At 46.4% G+C, this 22,660-nt stretch overlaps 1 protein-coding gene and 1 long non-coding RNA gene across 4 annotated transcripts in view; one reads left to right on the top strand and one right to left on the bottom strand.

Moving 5' to 3' along the window:
* The window catches only part of LOC134945129 (uncharacterized), a 155,256-nt gene that overhangs the window by 62,367 nt on the left and 70,229 nt on the right, over positions 1-22,660 (top strand). The window lies entirely within an intron of this gene.
* Positions 15,010-16,513, bottom strand: LOC134943602 (hemoglobin subunit alpha-5-like). Its single transcript, XM_063932358.1, has 3 exons — positions 16,419-16,513; positions 15,539-15,743; positions 15,010-15,138 (listed from the first exon to the last, which is right to left on the bottom strand). Exons 1-3 carry the CDS (start codon positions 16,511-16,513, stop codon positions 15,010-15,012), a joined length of 429 nt encoding a protein of 142 aa, XP_063788428.1.

Here is a 22,660-nt window from a genome sequence, read left to right as displayed (position 1 = left end):
TGTCACCTCTGCCATTGCCGCTCTGCTTTTCGTTCTGCCCTGCCTGTTTATGTACGCGACTGCTGTTACATTGTCCAACTAGATCTGCAGGGGATGATCTTGAAGAAGATGTACCGCTTGTTGAAGGCCGTTGTAAATGGCTCTCAATTCCAGCACGTTTATGTGAAGGCAGGCTTCCTGACTTGACCATTTTCCCTTGAAGCTTTCTCCCTGAGTGACAGCTCCCCAGCCTCGGAGACTTGCATCGATGGTTACCAGCAGCCAGTCCTGAATCCCGAACCTGCGTCCCTCTAGTAGGTGAGAACTGTGTAGCCACCACAGGAGAGAAATCCTGACTTTTGACGACAGGATTATCTTCCGGTGCATGTGTAGGTGGGATCCCGACCACTTGTCCAACAGGTCCCACTGGAATACCCTGGCATGGAACCTGCCAAACTGTATGGCCTCGTAGGCTGCCACCATCTTCCCAAACAACCGAATGCACTGATGGATCGACACACTCGATGGTTTCAATATCTGTTTTACCATTTTCTGGATTTCCAGAGCCTTTTCCACCGGAAGAAATACTCTCTGAACTTCTGTGTCCAGAATCATCCCGAGAAAAGACAATCTTGTCGTCGGTTCCAACTATGACTTTGGATAAATTATGATCCAACCGTGTTGTTGGAGTATTGACAGGGAGAGTGTGATGTTTTGTAACAACTGCTCCCTGGATCTCGCCTTTATCAGGAGATTATCTAGATAAGGAATTATATTGACTCCTTTTTGACGCAGAAGAACCATCATCTCCGCCATCACCTTGGTGAATACCCTCAGCGCCGTGGAGAGACTGAAAGGTAACGTCTGGAATTGGTAATGGCAATCCTGAACCGCGAATCTCAGAAAAGCCTGGTGAGGAGGATAAATGGGAACATGCAGGTAAGCATCTTTTATGTCTACAGACACCATGTAGTCCCCCGCCTCCAGACTGGAAATCACTGCCCTCAGTGATTCCATTTTGAACTTGAATCGTTTTAAGTAGAGATTTAGATTTTTCAGGTTTAGGATCGGTCTGACCGAGCCGTCTGGCTTCGGAACTACAAAAAGGCTTGAATAAAACCCCTCCCCTTGTTGTGACAAAGGTACCAGGACTATGACCTGATCCTGACATAATTTTTGGATTGCCGCTGTTACTGCTTCCCTTTCTGGAAGAGAAGCTGGCAAGGTCGATTTGAAAAATCGGCATGGGGGAACGTCTTGAAACTCCAGCTTGTATCCCTGGGACACTATTTGCAACACCCAGGGATCCAGGCCAGACAGAATCCAACCTTGGCTGAACAGTTTGATACGTGCCACTCCCCGAGCAGCCTCCCACAAAGGAGCCCCAGCGTCATGCTGAAGATTTGGCAGAAGTAGGGTTAGACTTCTGCTCCTGGAAACCTGAAGCTGCTGTGGACTTCTTTCCCTTTCCCCTTCCCCTACCCGCAAAGAAGGGGGAAGCTCTCGCTTTTTTGTATTTATTGGGCCGAAAGGACTGCATGTGCGGGTGATATGTCTTTTTTGCCGGTGAAGACGCAGAGGGCAAAAATGTTGACTTACCTGCGGTAGGCATCGAGACTAACGCATCCAGTCCATCGCCAAATAAGGCCTCACCTTTATATGGGAGAGCCTCCATATTTCTTTTGGAATCTGCATCCGCGTTCCACTGGCGAATCCACAATGCCCGCCGAGCCGATACAGCCATGGCAGCGGCTTGTGAACTCAAGAGTCCAATATCTTTCATCGCTTCTAGCATGTATGCGGCAGCGTCTTTGATATTCCCTAACTTATGGAGTATCTCATCTTTATCAATCGTGTCAATTTCTGATGACACGCTTTCTGACCATTTTTCAATAGCGCGACTCACCCACGCGCAAGCAATTGTGGGCCTGAGCAGCGTACCATTGGCAACATAAATGGATTTCAATGTAGTTTTCATCTTTCGGTCTGCCGGCTCTTTTAGTGAAGCCATGCCAGATGCAGGGAGAATTACCTACTTTGTCAACCTGGACAATGCACTGTCTAACACAGGGGGTGACTCCCATTTTTTCCTGTCCTCCACCGGGAAAGGATAAGCTATCTGAATTCTCTTGGGAATACAAAATTTATTTTCGGGATTCACCCGCATCCCTTCAAGAGTGTATTAAGCTCATGGGAAGGAGGGAAAGTGACCTTAGATTTTTCTTTAAAGAAATAAGCCTTCTCCTAAGGTACAGGAGTGGCTTCCGTGACTTCCAGAACTTCCCTTATAGCCACAATCATATATTGTATATTTTTTTGCCAATTTATGATCTATTTCTCTGGAGTCACTATCGTCGACACAAGAATCAGTTTCCGTGTCGATATCAGTATTCACAATATTCGCAAATGGTCTCTTATGTGACCCAGAGGGGTCGCCTGCGGATGGAAGAACAGAGCCCTGAAAAATCACATCCTCCACAGATTTTCTCCAGCACTCAGCATGAGATTCAGACTTATCTAATCTCCTATTGATATGATGCATACTATCACGTATTTCTTTCACCCATGCAGGATCTTGGTGTGCCGGCAGCGCCACCACATTACACTTCTGTGTCCCTAAAATGGTTTCCTCCGGGGAGGAACTCCCTGCCTCTGACATGTCTTACATACGTGTACAACACAGACACACTGGGACTTATAAGGGACAGACCCACAGTAAAATCTGTCAGAGGGACACAGTTTAGGAGCAGCCAGTTCACAACCCCAGCGCCAGTATCTAATGCTTGTGAACACAGAATGTCCACTGACATGCAGCACTTTTTACACAGTAAAACACACTTGTAAAGCACCAAATTCACTTGTGCCCCCCCCCCCCCCTGTTATGCACCCTGATACTTGTAGTCAGAAGTGAAGGATGACCAGCGATGTCTCTGCAGCCTGAGGAGTGAGAACATGGCACTGAGCAGTGTGCTGGCTGCCTGAGGAAGAAGCTCCGCCCTTTTTACCTCAGAAACTTTTCATAATATTTATACTGGCGGGGGTGGGGCTGTGCCTGGGCATCTTATGCCCCCTTTTTGCCAGTTTATAGAGGTGTTTTTGCTGCCCAGGGCACCCCCCCCCCACGCCCTGCACCCTGCAGTGCCTGTGTGTGTGGGCAGCAATGGTGCGCTGTGCTCCTGCCAGCCACGCTGTACCTCAGTCGTCACTTTTCTTGATAGATCTGTCTTCTTCTACTCACCTGTCTTCTGACTTCTGGCTCTGTGAGGGGGGTGACGGCGTGCTGTGGGAGTGAGCATCTAGGCACGGCTAGCGTTCAGTTCCCTTCAGGAGCTAATGGTGTCCTGTCAGCCAGAAGCAGAGCCATGAAACTCTTCAGGAAGTTGGTTCCTACTTCTGCCCCCTCAGTCCCACGAAGCAGGGAGTCTGTTGCCAGCAGTTCTCCCTGAAAATAAAAAACCTAACATAAGTCTTTTCAGAGAAACTCAGTAGAGCTCCTCAGAGTGCATCCAGTCTGCCTGGGCACATTTCTAAAACTGAGGTCTGGAGGAGGGGCATAGAGGAAGGAGCCAGTTCACACCCATTGAAAAGTCTTAAGAGTGCCCATGGCTCCTGCGGAACCGTCTATACCCCATGGTCATGAAGTGGACCCCAGCATCCTCTAGGACTTATTTGAAATACTGTCTTAGCCATCATCCATTTGAGGTCCACTGACTCTAAGGGTTTAAAAGGGGGCTCTAGAAGTGCCTCCAATACTACAGAGAGATCCCATGGAGCTACCGTGGGTACATACAGAGGTTGTACACATATGACCCCTAGAAAAAAGTATCTATATGCAGTAGTGTAGCAATTTTTCTCTAAAGCCATACTGATAGGGCAGAAATGTGTATTTTCAGAAAAGCAAGGCATGAACCTAGATTCAATCCTCTTTGAAGAAAACCCAGTATTCTTGATACTTTAAATATAGTTGCATAATAGCGCTTAGAAGTGTACCATATGAAATAAAGTAGTTATGCCATATTCCATAATATATACGTGCTGAAGAAGGCTTCGGTGCCTTAATCATTACAGAGGTTGACAATACTTTTACTCTTAAAATGGATGATTCAAGAGCCACGCCATCAAAGACAGATAGTTCAGGTTCAGATGTATGCAGACAAACAGTGGCAGTTGCTCAATTATTCCTGGAGATAATTATATATCGGGTGCTAGAAAGGGGGATGGGTCACATACAAACAGCAGACAGAGGGGGAGGGGTGCTTTTCCCCCCTGGTATCCCCCAAGACACTAAAAAATTAACTGTAACCATACCTGAACCTGTTTGGTAATAGAATTTCAGAGAATTGGTCGAATGCATTTGCAAAGACATGTTTAGCTGCTGAGCTGCATCAAGGCTTCTCTGATATCAGCAGTCCTAACACTACCTAATAGCAGTGCCCACATAGGGCCATGTGATTTGTCTACAGTAAGGACTCATGATAAAGAATCATACTAAAACGCATCCATACAGAGAGCTAACTTACCCGTGAGGCACCCCGAGGATCTCCCATTAGCACTACAAGGAACAGTATGCCTTCCAAATACTGCTCTCATTCAATGCCTTTCTCACACATGCATTTTAGTATGAGCCTTTATCATGAGGCCTTACTGTAGACAAATCACATGGCCCTATGTGGGCACTGCTATTAGGTAGTGTTAGGACTGCTGATATCGCAGAAGCCTTGACGTGGCTCAGCAGCTAAACATGTCTTTGCAAACACATGCGACCAATTCTCTGAAAATCTATTACCAGATAGGTTAAGGTATAGTTACAGGTAATTTTTAGTGTGCTTGGGGGATACCAGGGGGGGAAAAGCACCCCCCTCCCCCTCTCAGGTTCAGATGTAGACATGGACCTTGAAATAGAAAGTCCTGTTGCTGAGGAAGTTGAAGGGGTTGCCCTACTGAAAGTGTCACGCAGTGTGCGCTTACCACTGTGGGTCCCACAGTTTGTCCGTTGCCGGTGGGCTATCTGTGGCAGCTCTGTGGCTGCACGGGGATGCGGCTGGGTCGGGCAGCATGAGTGCGGCTTCCTGGAGCCTGGAGGGAGAACCTAGTGGCCAGCAGCTCCCTGGCATGTCTGCAGTGCTGGGAGCGGCCATGTTGGAGACCAAGGGTAGCACCAATTAGCATGAAGGGTGAGTGCCAGCCAATCCTGTTTTCCTGCTGCCAGTGCTTTGTTGTGGTTACTCTGTACCTAGCTCTGTGCTCCCACAGTTTGTTCTGTGTGTCTCTTGTAATTGGTTCCATCAGGATCTCCGAATTCTCAGCCGACTCTCACTGCACAACGCTCACCAGCTCTCCAGTGTGCAGTAACGGTCGACCGCTCTCCCACCAGTTCCTTCGGATACCGCAGGATTCTCGTGGCGGTTCGCTAGCTTCAGCCTGTGCTCTTCATCCACGTCTTCATATCATCCAGCATCCAGTCTCCACAGTTCTTCATCCACGTCTTCATATCATCCAGCATCCAGTCTTCACAGTTCTTCATCCACGTCTTCATATCATCAGGCATCCAGTCTCCACAGTTCTTCATCCACGTCTTCATATCATCCAGCATCCAGTCTTCACAGTTCTTCATCCACGTCTTCATATCATCAGGCATCCAGTCTTCAAAGTTCCTCATCCACATCTTCATATGATCCAGCATCCAGTTTTCACAGTTCTTCATCCACGTCTTCATATCATCTAGCATCCAGTCTTCACAGTTCTCCATACACATTTTCACATCACCCAGCATCCAGTTGTTACAGTTCTTTGTTCACGCCTTGTGTCATTCAGTGACTTCATTCCCCGCAGTTCCCTAATCCAGAACTTTTGCCTCAGCTTCTCAGTTCTGTTGTTTTAAATAAATATATGAGAAGGAATTATCTTCGTCCTCTCCTCAGCTCCATTGCTAGAACTATGGCGTGTAGGATTTCCATGGAAATGTTCACAAATCTGTTGAGAGATTTGATATTGAGAATAGGTCTGTATGTCCCATTTGGCTTTGGTACAAGGAACAGGGACTAATAATAGCCCCTTCCATTTTGATCCTGAGGCACTGGCACTATTACTCCTGACTGGAGGAGTGATTGAACCACTTTTGTAGTATCGGAGACTTTTCTGTGTCTGATGGACAGCTTGTGTGAAAATTCTGCAGAGTGGGGGGGGCATCCTTTGATAGAGATAACGTACCCATGAGAGACTACCTCTTGCACCCAAGCATCTGAAGTGGTCTTGATCCAGACTTGTGTGAAGTGAAAAAGTCAGCCTCTCACCCAGAGGTCCCCCAGGGGGAGACCCATCCCGTCAGGCTGTGGGTTTTGTCAGGTTTTGCTGGGGGGTTGTCTTGCTGCCCTTGGCTGCTTAGTCTTAGGTTTAATAGACTTTAAGGCATTTGGCTAGGAAATGCTTGTCCTTTTGCTTTTCCTTGTGGGCTAAAGGTATGAATGTTTGCTCTTTTCCTTGTGGGCTAAAGGTATGAACATTTTTGCTCTTAGGCTGTGGTGTAGAAGCTGTAGGGAGAGAAGCTGTTTTGGCAGCTGCCAAGGATGCCACTATTTTGTTTAGGTATTCTCCAAACAGAACATCTCCCGTAAAGGAATGGACTTCCAGAGTTTTCTTGGAGTCTAAAAATCCACTCTTCACACTCTTATGGCAACAGTAACTATATAACCAAGTGTAGTATGTGACAAAAGTCAGCAATTTCACTGCTGCTCAGAATAACCCTGAAAGCACCTGTCTCACAGGGTATAAAGAAAAGTGATAGCAATATATATCTCTATCTATCTATCTATCTATCTATCTATCTATCTATCTATATATATATATATATATATATATATATATATATATATATAGCAGAAAAACAGATAAATCAGCAGAACTAGCACACGTCACATATAGGGGGTAATTCCAAGTTGATCGCAGCAGGAAATGTTTTAGCAGTTGGGCAAAACCATGTGCACTGCAGGGGAGGCAGATTTAACATGTGCAGAGAGAGTTAGATTTGGGTGTGGTGTGTTCAATCTGCAATCTAATTTGCAGTGTAAAAATAAAGCAGCCAGTATTTACCCTGCTCAGAAACAAAATAACCCACCCAAATCTAACTCTCTCTGCACATGTTATATCTGCCTCCCCTGTAGTGCACATGGTTTTGCCCAACTGCTAAAAAAATTCCTGCTGCGATCAACTTGGAATTACCCCCCTAATGCAGATAAATACACAATAATATAACTGCAATGAGCACTTGAATCAGCTAATGTTTTTGAAAGCAGGTAGGATATATGTGTTTGTAAAATCCTGACTCCTTGGAGACGTTTTCACATGGAGACTGAGCCCAGCGTTCCCAGAGACCTTGCTTGCTGCATGCTGAAGATAGCTGCTCTGGTCTCTGAGGGAAGGAGGGAGTGTTGTTTACAGCTCAAGGGTGGGAAATCTGTAGTAGACTGACACCCAAAGCTGGGGGAGGGGCTACAGGTTAAGCGCCGCCTCCACTTTCTGGTCTTCCACCACAGGTACTAAAGACCTTTATAAATCTAGTGTATATACTAAAACCTGTGCCTTATATGCCCTGGTGGTCTAGTGGAATCCTTGACCAGAGCCAGTGTCCACGCCAGCTCTGCAGTTCATCAGCCGGGACATGCAGTGGGCCACAATTTAAATGTGGGTCATTTAAGATGAGACCCTCTTACCTGCCCCCATATGCTAGCCATGCAGTCCTGGGGTCCCCACAGTAAGCGGTGCTACATGCGATGTGCGGCCCCTGCCAAAATTACCCGTCTTGGCATTGGCCGTGCCAGAGTTTTGGCGCCAGCTGGGGGGTGATGGAGCTGTAGCCATGAAACTGAAGTGTGCAGCCCCTTCCAGCTGGCACCAACAAAAAACTGACCTGCCTGAGCATGGAGGTGGGGTTATTGGTGAGGAGCTGAGCATTCTGGGAAGCCAGGAAGCTTAACTGTGTGGTCCTCGACTCTCACCCACCACCTACAACCCCCCCTCCTCTAATGTTCTCCCTGTGGAGCCCTATGAATCCCAAAGAAGAAGAAAATATATATACATTTATGTTTTTTTACACTGGTGTAGAGCCCCTGGATGGACAGACATAGCACCCCTGGTGGACACAGCAGCCTCTTGATGGACCAACAGAGCACTCCTGGAGGACACAGCAGCTCCTTGATGGACAGACAGAGCACCCCTGGATGGACACAGCAGCCCCTTGATGGACAACACAGCACAGCACCCCTGGATAGACAACATAGTCCTCCTGGACTGACACAGCATGGACATGTCTGCTCAATACCAGCTTCACATTCGGAGTGAAGATGGCGTGATCACCAGGGACCTTTATAGAAACCAAAACCCGCAAGAATCAACTGCGGGAGGATGATGTTTTGCCTCATTTTGGCATCCAAGTCAGGTGGGAAAACCCTTGCCAAACTCAGATCTCGGCTTTAGTACTCGGAGAACCAGGCCGGCTCATCTGTAGTAAATACTGTCTGCTTTATTTTTACACTGCAATTTAGATTTCATTTTGAACACACCCCACCCAAATCTGAATCTTTCTGCACATGTTATATCTGCCCTACCTACAGTGTAACATGGTTTTGCCCATTAGTGTGCTTTTTTAAATTACCAACAAACCTGAAAAAGGCCCTATAGGCCTAATTCATTATTTTAAGGAATTGCGCAGCCACAAGGAAACTTTCTGTGTAATTAAAATTCAAATTCAGCAGGAGGCATCTGTATGAGCAACTGCAATTCAAATGCATGCAGGAGGATAGACGCCCTCTGCATGCATTTGTGACATCAGAGTGATGCATCTGAGGATGCAGCCTCATGTCACCATCGTGACAAATGTTTTTAGGCACCGGTCAGCCTACTGAAGCTTCCTCAGTCTTGCTATCGGATCCGGATCCCCAGGTACGGTAAGTCTGCGTCCAACGACGCAGACCCTGGACCGATCACGCCTACAAAATAGGCAGCTAAGAATGGTGTAGAGTGCCACCCCCAAATGCAGCAGCATGTCAATCATGTTGTGGCTAACAGCGGGCTTTGAGCAATATCACAAGACTCATTTTGAACATGCGCAGAATAGGTATTGCACCTGTGCAGACCCCACACTATCAGAATTGTACGCAAACCATCGGGTTTAGGTACAAATCTGAATTAGGCCCTTTATTCACTGCTGTAAACGTGGTAGTAAAGTATACTTGGTGTATTTTGTTAAACACCATCATTTTAATTACACTGATGATATTGCACTCAGGGGGTCATTCCGAGTTGATCGCACGCTGGCAGTTTTTAGCAGTCGTGCAAACGCTAAGCCGCCACCCACTGGGAGTATATTTTAGCTTAGCAGAAGTGTGAACGGTTGGATCGGAGAGCGCCTGCAAAAAAAATTTGTGTAGTTTTCAGTGTAGCTCAAAACCTACTCTGCGCTTGCAATCACTTCAGACTATTCAGTTCCGGATTTGACGCCACACACCCACCCAGCGTTTGCCCAGCCACGCCTGCGTTTTCCCGAACACTCCCTGAAAACGGTCAGTTGCCACCCAGAAACGCCCACTTCATGTCAATCACTCTGCGGCAACCAGTACGACTGAAATGCATCACTAGACCCTGTGCAAAACTGCATCATTTGTTGTACCCGTATGTCGCGCATGCGCAGAACTGACTTTTTTTAGCCTGATCGCTGCACTGCGAACAGATAGCGATCAACTCGGAATGACCACCATAATGGCAAAAGATAGTGGGCCTGATTCATGTTGGTAAGTAAGGCAAAAAAAAAACAAGTAACATTTTGTCTGGACCAAACCATGGCTTGGATATAATGGGAGCCGAGTTTGTAAAATGTCCAATTTTCTGCAAAAGTCAAATATTTTGCAAACTCTGCCAATGTAATAGAGTCCGAGTTCATGAAAAGTTGGATTTTTTTTACTCATAATAAGAGTGCCCGGTAAAAAGTCTCATCCAGATGTTTTCCCCATGTAAAACATGCAGCTCAGCAAATGTAATGGAGCCCGAGTTTGAAAATCTCTCACAAAACAGCTCTACAAAGTCATAGACAATTACAGCACATTTACAAAAAAAATTTTTTTTTTAATAATTTTAACCTTAAAATAAAATAAAAATACTTTGATCTCTCAAAATAGTCCATATACTGTACATATCATTTTTGCACATTTTTCCCCGGTAAATGAATCTTATTCACAAAGGTACAGTATGCAATAAAACACGCAATCAGATCCTGTTAATTAAAATTATATGCTGCTTACTATAATCTGTGTATAGTTTCGGCTGTATCTGCATACAAAATGTTATGCTGTGGTCATGAAAACGTTTGAGCGTCTGGTTTTGAATCAAATAAACTGTGACTGGACCACCCACAGTGCACCTGTCGATCGCATTGGTGTGTCGAGGATGCAGTCAGCCTGGGCCTTCACTACATTCTACAGCACCTAGACATTCCCGGTACCTATGAGAGAGTTTTGTTTGTCGATTTCAGCTCGACCCTCAATACAATCATCCCCAGCATCCTCCACTCCAAATTACTTCGCCTAGGGATCCCAGAAGCTACCTGTTCCTGGATAGTAGACTTCCTGACAGATAGGATGCAGGTGGTGAAAGTGGGGGAATTCACCTCTCAAACACAGTCCATTAGTACAGGGGCCCCTCCGGGCTGTGTCCTCTTACCCCTGCTCTTCTCCCTGTACACAAATGACGGCACCTCAGTGGCGCAATCAGTAAAGATCATCAAATTCGCTGATGACGCCACCATCATCGGCCTCATCAAGGATGGGGATGGATCGGCCTATAGATGGGAAGTTGACCAGTTGGCCCAGTGGTGCAGGCTCAACAACCTTGAGCTCAACACCCTCAAATCTGTCGAGATGATAGTGGACTTCAGGAAGAAGTCTGCTAGTGCACCTCAACTAACGATTGCTGACAGTGTGGTATCGCTAGTGGACTCCTTCAAGTTTCTATGGACAACAATCTCCCGGGACCTTAAATGGGGGTCAAACGCTGACACCAATGTCGGGAAAGCGCAACAGAGGTTGTTCTTCCTCAGGCAACTAAGGAAGTTCAACATCCCAGAAAAGCTTCTGCTTGTCTTCTACTCCACGATTGTGGAGTCGGTACTGTGCTCCTCGATACTGGTATGGTACAGCTGCACCAGTGCGAGGGACAGATGCAGGCTCCAAAAGGTAGTCAGAACCGCAGAGAAGATCATCATGGCCGACCTTCCCTCAGTCCAGGACCCGTACCTGTCCAGAGCTAAAAAGTGGGCAACGAAGATAGTAAAAGACCAGCTACACCCCGGCCACAGCATGTTTAACTTGCTTCCTTCCAACAGGCGTTACAGGGCCGTCCCTGCCAGGTCCACCAGAAGCCTCAAAAGTATCTTTCCCCAAGCGGTTCGCCTGCTGAACTTCTGAACATTGACTGACTAGACGTACATGTAACTCACTTGTGTCCTTATGGTATTCCTATCTGTATTACTTTACTTGCCCCCACCTGCTTATCTGTTACCTACTTGGCTGTTGTATAGCAAACCAAAGACAAATTCCTAGTATATGCAAGTATACCTGGCCAATAAAGCTAATTCTGATCCTGATTCTGATGCTACAGTGTTTTCCTGCCAAACACTGTAACATAATTTGGTATGTCAATACAGCCGCAAGTACACACAGAATATAGGCATGCCGCATAACATTTTAATCAGCATCCCTTTGTGAATAAGACCCATTTTCAAGGTAAAAATGGGCAAAAAGATGCACCTTGCTTCTGTTTAGCCTGACTGCAGCAAAGATGTAGGAGGACACGTTTGTACATGTATGTGTAAATGAACATTATAATAAACCGTTATGTCAAAGGTTCCCACTAAATCCTGTTCTTACATGTGTTTTAATACTAAATTTCCTTAAAGTACCACCTAAATAGTGTACGTACTTAAACATACAATTAAAACACAGTAGCCCTAAATAAATTTTACACTTTGAAATTAACTTATGTTTTATAAACAAACCACAAACACATTTTTTGGGAAACCACTTTACTTAAACACAAAAAATTTACAAATTCCAACAAAATAATCAGGGGTAAACAAATACAAAGATGGCCAAAAATAAACAAACAAATAAAAATAGGGAGGTGGAAGGCCCTCAACCTCTTGCTACCCCCTCCACCCATTCATCAGACACTACACCTCGGGGGGTCACTGTTGACTCACTGGACGTGCTGGAGTGGAGGGAGTTGGCCATTGAGGTTGTTGGCCTTCATGCCCAGCTCATTGTGCTGCCAGCTCCCTTTGCAGGACCACAATCACCTGAATTTGTTCACGGATGGCCTGGGTGTCACCTACATTTTCTCCCGGGCCTCCTGTGATTGTTCCATTGTCATGAGGGTCAATTCCTGCAGATAACTATTTATCTTGCTGGTCATCCTGCCCTGTGCCACCACCGCTGTCCTGTTCTGCCGCTACATTAGCCACCCAATATAGTCCAGCTGGCTGGACTGCCAATCCATTAAGGCAAGCTGGTACTCCTGAAAATGGTGGAGGGACATGGAGTGTTCTTCAATACTGGGAACACTGGCCTGTGTGCTGGGCGGTAATGGTTGCAGCTGCAGTGGTGGTGGCACATGCGACAAAGGCTATACAGGAGTGAGGAAGGTGGTGGTGTTGTCATCCTCCTTTCCCCTGATGAATATGCCACCAGCCCTGGAAGTGGCAGTCCCGGAGGCGCTAATGATGGGGAAAGCGCGGTGCTGACAGCAAAGGAAACAAAAAGCTGGGGGGAAAAAACACTTGTAATAGAGAATAAATGCAACCTACACTCATTTGGAACACCTACCAATGCACGTGCTTAAAAAAACATGCTAGCTGACATAATTAAAATTACTATACAAATACACAATGTAAGCATGGGTTATAAAATTTCTTTTCAGGAGCTCTTTTATTTAAAAAAAATGACTTCATATATCAGTTTAAAGTGGACCGCAGGCCAAAATTCCCTTATGTGGGTGTGTCCAAATTCCTCTGTGTCTGTCTCCTGCCACTAATTCTTCGGTGGAGCCATATGCTGGTGCATAGCAGCAGTTGTGAAAAAAAAAAAAAACATTTAGTCATGTGGCAAAGGTATTAGTATTTTTAAAAAATGTTTATGATGCATTCAACAGTAAAAATTAATACTTACATAATGTACTAATGGTGTTCCCAAAACCAAAAGACTGCTTGGTGTGTTTTAATCCGCACATAGCACACATTACAATATGACCCATAATTACTCTGCTCAGGATGGCACACAGACATACTTTAATAAACAACATTTACACTAATTACATATACAAATTCTTAACCTCTTCAGGGATAGTGCCACTTATTTACAAAATGCAAAAATGTCTGCATGCTTTATATGCCAAAAAAAATTGTAATGTTTTATTTAAAACAAAACAATTATGTAAAATATATAAATGTATCTGTAAAGAAGCCACTGATTTAGGTTGTTACTGTTTAAAGGGAACATTTTTTCACCAGGATGAGGTGGGGATGCTGGTTGGTACGTGTCCACTACATGCACTCCTGGGAGTCCGGAGGAATTGTCTGCTTTAACTCTTCCTCAAACTCTGTGTAGTGGACTGCTGCAGCTAATCCTCCTCCTGTCCTGTGCTCCCTCTCGTGGTGCTCCTCAGCCATCTTCACCTTTAGGACTCATTTGATGTCACCATACCTCTTCTTAACTTTCTTGAGGTCCCGACGGCAGGAACTGATTGCGTTTACTGCATCAAGTACCAACCCCCACATTGCCTTCTTCTGGGATGCAGAGGTTCTGTACGCTTGGGCACCAAGCAGGAGGCGGGACACCTGCACCATGGCATGGACCAGGGCACAGTTTTCTTCAATGGAAAACCTCACATTGCACCCTCACCTGGTCTTGCCAGGTGCAAATGCAGTAGCCTCCTCATCACTGTCCTAAACACTACTCTCCAGTACCTCCTTCTCCTCACCCACTTCTTGCTCTGTGTCAGACACAGGATGCTGCTGGGACATGACTTCCTCCTCCTCCTCTCTCTGCCCACTCTCCAGGATGCCATACCTTCTCCAACTCTCTGGTACACCTCTCCAAACAATACACCAACATCACTCTCTCTCTCTATCATAAACCACCACATCCTCCTCTCAAAATTGCGTACTGTCTTTTAAAGGACAAAATGGTGGACTTTGGTTTAAATAGAATGTGTGATGCTTCAATCATGGAACTTTTGGGTGCCAGTGGGTGACTTTCTCTCACACTGTGCAACTGTTATACTAAAAAACGCATTCTGGTTGGTCTGAAAAAATCGGTCTAAATCCAGTGAGAAGTTGTATCTGAGTTTCATTGGGAGCATAAAAGATGCACGCCATTACATTGCCTGATTTTGTGCTTGCCCCGCTGCTGGCATTCTGACAGCCAGGGTGCCACTGTTGGGATATGGATAGCCAGCATCCCGTCCACCGGTAAATCATATGTATTCCAGAGCAACACTTGAATTCCTCTGTCAGCCGCCATTTAGTGGCCACTGGCACGCTAAACAGTTGAATTCCTTCCATAGAGGTGAGGAGCAGCATTAACCTTTTATTATACATGATAATAAGGAAGAATTATTATGTAGTTTATTAAATTAATTACAGTTAAACACATCTGATATCACCTGTCTAGTCATAACTTAAGAAAAGCGTTCTATGTCTGGTGAGTAGAAATGTTAATAAGTGTTTATAACATTTCAAACTTATGATATTAACAAATGACCAAATTTAGAAAAATACTTTTTATTTAATTAAAAATCAATTCATGCTAGTTCTTTATAAAGAAAACACTGTGTGAGAACTAGACACAATTATGAATACAAGTAACTAAACAAGTCAAAAGACAGTGAGTGACAAAGACAACTATGTATTATGACATTAATTTTATTGAATACAGTGATACTGAGTACGACAGTGTAACTCTCAGCTATCACCCTGGGAGGACCAGATTATCTGTATTTGGAAACCAGGGTAAAGGACACTGCAGAGAGGAACTTGTCCCAGGCAACTTGAGCAGTAGGAGTGAAGTCAGCAGGGTAGTGGACAGCCAGGGTCACTTGGATGGAGTGAGACAGCAGCTAGAAGACAAATTCTTATTTGTTGTAATTACAGTAATATCAAATAATGAATGTAGAAATAATGTATTTTTAACTGAGCCTCATTTATTTGTACATGGCCTTATTTATAAACTGTATACAAATGAAATTTAATATGAAACTTTAAGAAAATGCTCTGGGGCTCACACAGATTTTTTGGAGGAGACCTCAGAAGACTCCGAAAGAGAATACCTGATAATTAGCCTGTTTTCATGATAGCAGCCATGAAAACACATACAGTAGGTATGTGAACTTATCATGGATTCTATGTGCTTTCACCCAAAAATAGCAAATTTTTCACACCCATTACATTTTCAGGGCTGCTTGACCACAAAATGTTCTTTGGTTAATATAAAGTGACAAAGATGAACAAAACACTTACTCTGAAGTTGCCAGGGTCAACTCTAAGCTTCTGAGCATGAAGGTCACTGAGGGTGGACAGAGCATGGTCAATGTCATCCAGGTGGTGGGCAGCATTTCCAATGGCTTTCAGAATCTTTCCTCCGTGGTTATGGAGATCCTTGGAGTCATGGCTCAGGTCAAAATGGCTGAAGTAGGTTTTGGTCTGAGGGTAGCTCAGGAACAGCCTACATGGAATTATAAGATATGATTACTGCATAGTATTAATAAATAGAATGATGATGTGATGGTGGTATATTATTTTAAATGTAATTAAATTAACCTACTCATCACAAAATTTCCTTTAGAAACAGCTAAATGTAAAAGGCTTTGAACTATACTGTATGTTGTCTGACATTTTATCTGATTTGTTTTGTTAGGCATAATTAATGTAACTACAGTGCAAATTTAGAGCAGTATTAATAATAGCCAGTTTTGATGATACGATCAACCCAATCTAAAAGGGATAATGTATAGGGGACAATGCATACCTTACTGATATTTGAAGAAGATTATAGGCATCTCTGTTCTGCACATCTGTTTGCAACTCCATTAACAGTCCCTTACTGTATGATACCACCATTACAACACCTGGTACAGTACCTCCTCACTACATCATGCTGCGTACTCACATATGGGTATGGCTAGTTTTTTGGGCATGTGCAGAGCCAATTGTATATTTTATTGTTTAATGCAAACTGACGTTAATCTATTAGAGCATCAGCCATTATAAGTCTACACAGTTCATAACAATTTTGTGTTGATAGATGAGAAAAGGAGATACCTGTATTTGAATTTGTTACTATCTATGTAAATGTCATAATGAATATGTAAATAAGTAGAGGATATTCAGTAATTATTACCTTTCCAGGGCTTCTGCTCCAATACCATCAGTATGACCCTCCACCTTTGCCCAGAGGGCATTGATGGCGGCCCTTTCAGCTGCAGAGAAAGTCATGGTTGCCTCAGGTTTAGTGCTGATGACTTGGACAATGGAATTTTGCTGTACTTTTAAAGATAAATGGATTTAACATAACCAGGCCTAATCTTTTTTCCATTCGCTACTATTTTCGTTGCACCCATATTCTTATCTGTAACACAAGGAATGACAGCAGAGATCCATAGTGCCTGATATAATGATATATCTCTTTATCTCTACATACAGTAAGCACAGTATGTGCAGTATGTGCAGTTTAGCACGTAGCATTTGTGACAACAGTTTTTGAATCCTGTTGACAGCATAATGTATAACTGCTGATTTGTACTGCAGGACATTGTCTTAAATAATTTTAATAAATGAATGGTTCTAGTTAAGGTGCTCTTTGGTTTCAATGTTTGCAATACAATACATTAATTTCTCTTGTACTGCTCTGGGTCTGCAAAAAATGAAACTTTTAAATCATATTTGATGCTAAACTAGAAACATCCAAGATTCCCAGATTTAAACAAAATGGTGCAATTTTCTATTTCTGGTGATAAGGGTTTATTTTTATTATAAACAACGAGAATTAGCTATTTGCATATTAACTGTATAGTACAGTTTTACCATATTTGTTGTACGTATGTATATGTCTGCATAAACTTTAAAGAAATTAAAATGACTCATTCAATCAAAATCACCTTCTGTAAAAAGCACTAATCTGCCAGTCACCACCATGTCAAATGAGGGTGGAAGCTAGTGTCTGCCATTAATACCTCCCAACTGTCCCGATTTTGGTGGGGCAGTCTCATTTTTTTGGGACTGTCCCATTGTGGCCAGTAAACCTGCTTCAGATGATGCAGTCACTAGACTCACCACTCCCATAACGCAGGTCCAACATGCTCCCATTTTTGGGAACGATGTCTGTTGCCACCCTTTCCCTTCCCTTAAATGGCAGGCCTAGAGCACTGTGGTCGCAGAATGGGACCTTCACATGCACAGTGCAGATTCTGCACACATGCAGATATCACCAACCATTGGAGATGTTTTTAAACCATAGAGCCAGAGTTTAGGGCAGGGCCGAAACTAGGGTTCCTGTCACCCGGGGCAAGGCATGAATTCGGCCTCCCCCACCCCTCCCATAAAACGATTATGTAATATGTACACGTTATTTTTATATATATATATATATATATATAAACAGAGCAGTGAAAGCAGCACTCGAAAACTGATAGAAAACAAAAGCATGAAATGACCGGTGCCCTCCACGGGTAACCAAACAGTGACCAGTCATGTACTATAGCAGTTGGCGGCACTCACGGCTCCATTAAAAGGATGACACAGACGCAGTTTAAGTAGTCAATGTTTCAATGTTAAAAAAGTCCTGATGAAAATGTTACTCTTTTAACATTGAAACGTTGACTACTAAGACTGCATCTGTGTCATCCTTTTAATGGAGCCGTGAGTGCCGCCAACTGCTATAGTATATATATATATATATTTATTTATGTTTTTCCAATTGCCTGGCACTCCTACGGATAACAGGATTACTTGCTGGGGTGCCCTCTTAAGCTTATGCAAGCTAATTGTAGAAAAGGTAATGAAGCGGCACTCACCACACTTGCGATCAACTTGAATAAAGGTCCTTTATTTCTAAATTTCTATGTGCCTACGTTTCGGGTCACAACCTCCATCATCAGGGACAGCATAGTGGTGTCCCTGGCGACGGGGGTTGTGCCCCGAAATGTAGGATTCAAATAAAGTACTTTAATTCAAGTTGATCGCAAGTGTGGTGAGTGCCGCTTCATTACCTCTTCTCTCTCTCTCTCTCTCTCTCTCTCTCTCTCTCTCTCATTATATATATAAACAAAGCAATGAACCGGCACTCCCCTGATGCAAATGTAGATGCCAGGGTGCCCTCTGCAATGGTGAGTTATATAAGAAAGAAAGCAGCGGCACTCCCAGTTGTCTTTGTAAAAAAAAATTGTAATTATTCAAGCATGAAGTACAAATTCAAGCGTATATTACATCTTATGCTGCATAGCCATCCTATGCAGCATAAGATGTAATATATACGCTTGAATTTGTATTTCATTCTTGAATAATTACAAAAGAAGTTTACAAAGACAACTGAGTGCCACTGCTTTCTTCCTGGCACTGGCTGCTACTGTGATTCACTACCCCTCCCTACCTCCCCACCTCCTCTTCTTTCAGTGTAGTTGCAGGCTTAGCTATCGCAGCAGATCTGCTGCAGCACGCACCTTATTTAATTGTTTTTGGTGCGCATTCAAACTTCACTCCTGGCGGCCTGCCTCCTGCCTCCAACCTTGGCTCTCTCCCTCTGTGGACATAACGTCACACGCACGCTGCGGCATCTGGAACCAGGAAGTGCCGTGAGCGTCTGGAGCCGGCTCCAGACTAGGCGCTACCAAGTACCCTGTTTCCAGGCAGCGGGAGGCGGCTGTAGCAGTGCACAGTATAGCACCAGAAGCAGACTTCCTAGCGCCCCCCTACAGTCCAGCGCCTGGGGTACGTGACCCCCTAGCCCCCCCCCCCCCCTAGTTACGGCCGTGTTTAGGGTCCATCCCATCAATGCTTATTCTTTCTAGAACTAACTCTGCTACATTGGAGTGGAGGTGGACTTGACTAGATTCAGACAAAATGCAAATGTAAAGGTCGTCTGTAACTCAAAAAGGGTAATTTCCAAACCAGATGTTCAGTATTAGATACATACACATACCTCATTATAGACACAAATATACTTAAATATATGTAAAGTGTTAAAACTAGGGATGAACGGTTTCGATTCTCAGAGATCCGAACCCCCCCAAACCTAGGGGATCCGGGAAGGGGGGATCCGAGCCACAGCTCGGATCTCTCTGCCTACCCCGGATCCCCAATCGAGGCAAAACCTCAGGAGCCTGCTGTCGGATCCTGAGGTTTTGCCTCGGGCGTCAGTCTCCATAGTAACCTATGGAAGACCGCTGATTGGCTAAGAGAACTGTTTGTCACGGCTCCCAGCCAATCAACATCCCCATAGGCTACAATGGCCCCAAAGATGGTTGACCCCACAGCGCTAATAGCACCGCAGCCGCCACCCGCACTGCCAGCACTCCCTCACTGTTGACACTGCTGGCACCACTGCACTGAGGACACTGCCGGCACTCCCACACTGCCAGTACCCCTGAACTCCTGCACTGAGGACACTTCCAGTACTCCAGCATTCCCGACACTGCTGGCACCCTTGCACTGAGGACTCTGCCAGCACTTCTGCACTGAAGACACCTCCGGCACTCCCGCATTGCTGACACTGCTGGCACCCCTGCACTGAGGACACTGCCGGCACTCCTGCACTGAGGACACCTACTGCACTGCCAACACTGCCAGCACTCCTGCACTGAGGACACTTCCTGCACTCCCACACTGTCGAAACTGCTGGCACCCCTGAAATCCTGCACTAAGGACACCTCCAGCACTCCCTCATTGCAGACACTGGTGGCACCCCTGCACTGTGGTCTCTGCCTGCATTGAGGACACCTCTGGCAGTCCCCCATTGCCGACACTGCCAGCAGCCCTGCACTGAGGACACTGCCGGCACTCCTGCACTGAGGACACCTCTGACACTTCTGCATTGCTGACACTGCCGGCACCCCTGCATAGGGGATACCTCCTGCACTCCTGATTTGCAGACACTGCAGACAACTCTGCACTGAGGACACCTCCGGCACTCCTGGATGCCGACACTGCCGACACCCCTGCACTGAGAACAACTCCAGCACTCCCGCATTGCTGACACTGCCGGCAAACCTGCACTGAAGACACTGCCTGCACTGCTGCACTGAGGACACCTCCAGCACTCCTGCAGCTGTCAGCAACCCTTGCACTTAGGACACTGCCGGCACTCCTGCACTGAGGACACCTCCAGCACTCCCGCAATTACCAACACTGCTGACACCCCTGCACTGAGGACACCCCTGGCACTCCCGCATTGCCGACACTGTTGGCACCTCTGCACTGAGAACACCTCCAGCACTCCCGCATTGACGACACTGCTGGCACCCCTCCACTGAGGACACTGCCAGCACTCCTGCACTGAGGACACCTCAGACACTCTGACATTACCAACCCTGCCGACACCCCTACACTTAGGACACCTCCGGCACACCCGCATTGCCGACACTGCTGGCACCCCTGCACTGAGGACAACTCCGGCATGCCTGCACTGAGGACACCTCAAGCACTCCCACACTGGTGACACTGCCGGCACCCTGCATTGGTGACACTGCTAGCACTCCTGCACTGAGGACACCTCCCACACTGCTGACTCTGCCGGCACCTCTGCACTGGGGACACCACCGACACTGCCAGCACCCCTGAACTCCTGCACTGCGGACACCTCCAGCACTCGCGCATTGCCGACACTGCCGGCACCCCTGTACTGAAGACTCTGCCAGCACTTCTGCACTGAGAATACCTCCAGCGCTCCCGCATTGCCGACACTGCCGGCACCCCTGCACTGAGGACTCTGCCAGTAATCCTGCACTGAAGACACCTCCTGCACTGCCAACACTGCCAGCACCCCTGCACTAAGGACACCTCTGGCACTCCCACACTGCCGACATTGCTGGCACCCCTGAACTCCTGCACTGACAACACCTCCAGCACTGCCGCATTGCCGACACTGCCGGTACTCCTGCACTAAGGACTCTGCCAGCACTCCTGCACTGAGGACACCTATGGCACTCCTGCATTGCCGACACTGCCGGCACCCCTGCACTGAGGACACTGCCGGCACTCCTGCACTAAGGACACTTCCGCATTGCCGACACTGCCAGCACCCCTGCACAGAGGACACCTCCAGCCCTCCCGCATTACCGACACTGCAGGCACCTCTGCACAGAGGACTCTGCCAGCACTCCTGCACTGAAGACACTTCCGGCACTTCCGCATTGCTGACACTGGCCCTCATTCCGAGTTGTTTGCTTGTTATTTTTCTTCGCATCGGTGCGATTTTCCGCTAACTGCGCATGCGCAATGTTCGCACTGCGGCTGCGTCAAGTAAATTTGCTAAGAAGTTTGGTATTTTACTCACGGCATTACAAGGTTTTTTCTCCGTTCTGGTGATCGGGGTGTGATTGACAGGAAGTGGGTGTTTCTGGGCGGAAACTAACCGTTTTATGGGTGTGTGTGAAAAAACGCTGCCGTTTCTGGGAAAAACACGGGAGTGGCTGGAGAAACGGGGGAGTGTCTGGGTGAACGCTGGGTGTGTTTGTGACGTCAAACCAGGAACGAAAAGGACTGAACTGATCGCAGTGGCAGAGTAAGTGTCGAGCTACTCAGAAACTGCTAAGAAATTTCTATTCACAATTTTGAGAATCTTTCGTTCACAATTCTGCTAAGCTAAGATTCACTCCCAGTAGGCGACGGCTTAGAGTGTGCAATGCTGCTAAAAGCAGCTTGCGAGTGAACAACTCGGAATGAGGGCCACTGCTGGCAACCCTGCACTGAGGACTCTGCAAGCACTCCTGCACTGAGGACACCTCCAGCACTCCCACATTGCCAACACTGCCGGCACCCCTGCACTGAGGACACCTCCGGCACTCCCACATTGCCAACACTGCCGGCACCCCTGCACTGAGGACACTGCCGGCACTCCTGCATTGCTGACACTGCTGGCACCTCTGCACGGAGGACACCTCTGGCACTCCCGCATTGCTGACACTGGTGGCATCCTTGCACTGAGGACACCTCCAGCACTCCCGCATTGCCGACACTGCCGGAACCCCTGCACTGAGGACTCTGCCAGCACTCCTGCACTGAGGACACCTCTGGCACTCCCTCATTGCCAACACTGCCTGGCACCCCTGCACTGAGGACACTGCCTGCACTCCTGCAGTGAGGACACCTACGGCACTCCTGCACTGCCAACACTGCTGGCACCCCTGCACAGAGTACACCTCTGGCACTCCCGCATTGCCGACACTGTTGGCATACCTGCACTGAGGACATCTCCTGCACTCCTGCATTGCCGACACTGCCGGAACCCCTGCACTGAGGACTCTGCCAGCACTCCTGCACTGAGGACACCTCCAGCACTTCCTCATTGCCAACATTGCCGGCACCCCTGCACTGAGGACACTGACAGCACTCCTGCACTGAGGACACCACCGACACTCCCGCATTACA

This window comes from Pseudophryne corroboree, chromosome 7 (assembly GCF_028390025.1).
Source record: "Pseudophryne corroboree isolate aPseCor3 chromosome 7, aPseCor3.hap2, whole genome shotgun sequence".
NCBI lineage: Eukaryota > Metazoa > Chordata > Amphibia > Anura > Myobatrachidae > Pseudophryne > Pseudophryne corroboree.
Note: the sequence above shows the minus strand (reverse complement) of the source record. Positions and strands in the feature narration are given on the sequence as shown.

Bases quoted from the DNA above. Each gene is read 5' to 3' on its own strand.
- LOC134943602 (XM_063932358.1), bottom strand. From the start codon at position 16,513: ATGACTTTCTCTGCAGCTGAAAGGGCCGCCATCAATGCCCTCTGGGCA. The intron at 15,744-16,418 runs GTAATAATTACT...AATTCCATGTAG, and splicing joins GGAGCAGAAGCCCTGGAAAG to GCTGTTCCTGAGCTACCCTC. The intron at 15,139-15,538 runs GTAAGTGTTTTG...TTTGTCTTCTAG, and splicing joins TTGACCCTGGCAACTTCAGA to CTGCTGTCTCACTCCATCCA.